The 2,507-nt window shown below is 39.9% G+C and overlaps 1 protein-coding gene across 1 annotated transcript in view; it reads right to left on the bottom strand.

Moving 5' to 3' along the window:
- LOC107738550 (DNA topoisomerase 1-like) overlaps nucleotides 1–2,250 on the bottom strand; it is a 31,043-nt gene extending 28,793 nt beyond the window's left edge. Inside the window, exons 1-2 of the mRNA XM_016550315.1 lie at nucleotides 2,065–2,250; nucleotides 1,812–1,836 (exon numbers count right to left, since the gene is read on the bottom strand). Of these exons, the coding sequence (XP_016405801.1) occupies nucleotides 1,812–1,836; nucleotides 2,065–2,097 (58 nt within the window). The 5' untranslated portion in view covers nucleotides 2,098–2,250. The remainder of the gene's footprint in view (nucleotides 1–1,811; nucleotides 1,837–2,064) is intronic.
- Nucleotides 2,251–2,507: the final 257 nt, after the last annotated feature.

The raw sequence follows: 2,507 nt of genomic DNA, 5'->3' as shown, positions 1-2,507 counted from the left end.
AGTCAAAATGATAATTGATTAATAAATGATTATATGTATTTTATCTGCTCCATAAATAATACTAGATACCTTATTGTTTAAATGTGTAGAATCCACATAAGCTTGTTTTTCATCAACCGGTCAAAATTTACAGCAGGGCACACAAATGCGGTCCATTTTTTGGCCAGACAGATACTGCACCCAGGCTGAATGTGAATGTAACTCTCTGTAAATCCACTCTCTGATAGCAGGTGGCGCTTTAGGAACAGCAGAATTAGAGCTGTTTCCCGTAACCTCCGAGGACAAAACAGCATTGCGCTTAAAACACTACTTTATTAGGTATTACATGGAGCGAAGATGAAAACAAAATGCCATCGAATCTTTTCTGAAGACAGTCAGAATCTTCAGAGGTACATTCATATAATTAATTCATTCATATCTTCATTTGTATAATTCCTTTAGCACTCTTTAAAACCTCCCAGCTTTTCCTCCATGTTTTCACACAAAACTAAACCACACTGCTGCTGTGCGCACGCGAGACTGTTACTGAAAACTGTGTTTTATGCTTCAGGGCTCCAGACTCGTTCTTCCCACTGGTCGCTCTTTTGTGACTAACTTTCTCAGCTGGTCACACCAGCACATGATTTGGTCGCAATATTTTTATTTTTTGGGATTAATCAATGCATGCTGATGAACTTTTATCATAGTTTATAGTTATATGAAAACGAAAGTGGTTAACATTCAACCCCTTCTTTTTCATCCGTATTATTTGTGATGTAAATTTTGTGGAAAACAAAAAAAAATAATTTATTCAACAATTCTTCTCCCCAGAGTTACCGTCTTCCGCCATTTTAGAGAGTATCACAATGCATAGAGGAGAAACAATAATGTACAGTATGTGGAAAATAATGTGTTTTTTTTACTTTAAACCGCATAAACACATTTCATTACACCAAATACACAAAATAATGTTCTTTTTAGCAGCATCATATGACCCCTTTAACTTGTGTCCCGAAGATGAACGAAGGTCTTACGGGTTTAGAATGACATGAGGGTGAGTAATTAATGACAGAATTTCCATTTTTGGGTGAACTAACCCTTTAAAGTAGCCCAATTCCGCAGGAAAACCGCAGACTTGGCAACACTGATAAGCGGTAGGCTATTTTAGAAAGGAACATTTAAAAAAGATGAAAAATAGGAAATAGTGAGAATAAATACAATTATGAATAATAACTGTAGTCTGATTACAAGTATTTTAAAATGCTATTTAATCTAATTACAAGTACTTAATTTTTGGAATTTGGAATGTTACAGTTTTGGCCAAAGCACCATAGTTAGTTCCCACAGTTGTTGCTGACAGAAATGACAGAAAGACAGCAAAAGCTTCTTTCATATTAATGCACGATGATTCGACAGTAACAGCTGGGCTAACTAAGGTATTTTGTTCTGCTTAGCATTGTGAGCTAGTAGTGAGAGTGCGTGTTTGTCTGTCATAGGAGTTATTAATGCTGCTGCCTCTCATAGAAATGCTGCTTGTGTTCAGAGAAAAGAAAATGGCGCAGAGACTAAGTCCTCACGCATCCTCTCGCCACTTTCAGCGGCCAAATTCAGCCCGTTCCCCTTCGAAACCGACACGATGACAGTCGTGTTCCGCTCATCGGTAACTCGTCTATACGAAAGTGAGCTCGGTGTGCGGCACTGGAGGTGCTGAGTGTGGGTTTGCAGCGCTGTTTCTGAACAATAGACGGCACGGAGAGCGGCGCGCGGGACTTAGTCTCTGACGCCATTTCTGCTGCATCTCTCACTTCAAGGCGCCGAAGATCAGCACTTACTGTAGTCCACAGAGCCGGGCTGCATCTGAAACACACAGTTACTCAGCATTTACAGATGTTAGCATGCATGCCAATAACACAAACGCATGCAATCAGAAGATAGCCGCGCGTAAAGTTGGCGTTGCGCCATTAAAATACAGTCCTTTTACGTACAATCTTAACTTTTCGTGTGCAAAAGTCTACCATTTTTATTGCAAATGTATTCGGATATGTCCTGCGAGAATGGCTCCATATGGAGAACATGTTAACGTACCTGGTGCTGTTTGTGCGCATGATCTCCACTCATGTTGAGATTCGGATGATGAAGACTGTGATGATGATGAAGGTATTAGCTGGAAATGATCAAAGCTGCCGGTGTTTTTAAAGCGGTGACAGAATGATGGCAGGAGTTCAGTCCTCGAGCAAAGTCTGACTGTAGCGCCACTGCGCATGCGCGGTTTGAAAAAAAAAAAACACCTCAACTGCTGTCAAACCACAGGTTATGCATTACACAAATCTTAACACGTCTTATATCAAGATCTAAAACAAGTTTAGCTCGCTGTTAAATGTCTATTTTAAGTCTTTACGTTTCTGGAGCTGGGAACATTTCAGTTGCGTTGCTGTCTTTGCAGGGTCTGAGAGCTCTCGGATTCCATCAGAAATATCTTAAAGGGGTCATATGATGCGATTTCATTTTTTCCTTTCTCTTTGGAGTGT

This window comes from Sinocyclocheilus rhinocerous, unplaced genomic scaffold, assembly GCF_001515625.1.
Source record: "Sinocyclocheilus rhinocerous isolate Xijiao unplaced genomic scaffold, SAMN03320098_v1.1 scaffold2119, whole genome shotgun sequence".
In the NCBI taxonomy this organism is placed as follows: Eukaryota; Metazoa; Chordata; class Actinopteri; order Cypriniformes; family Cyprinidae; genus Sinocyclocheilus; species Sinocyclocheilus rhinocerous.
Note: the sequence above shows the minus strand (reverse complement) of the source record. Positions and strands in the feature narration are given on the sequence as shown.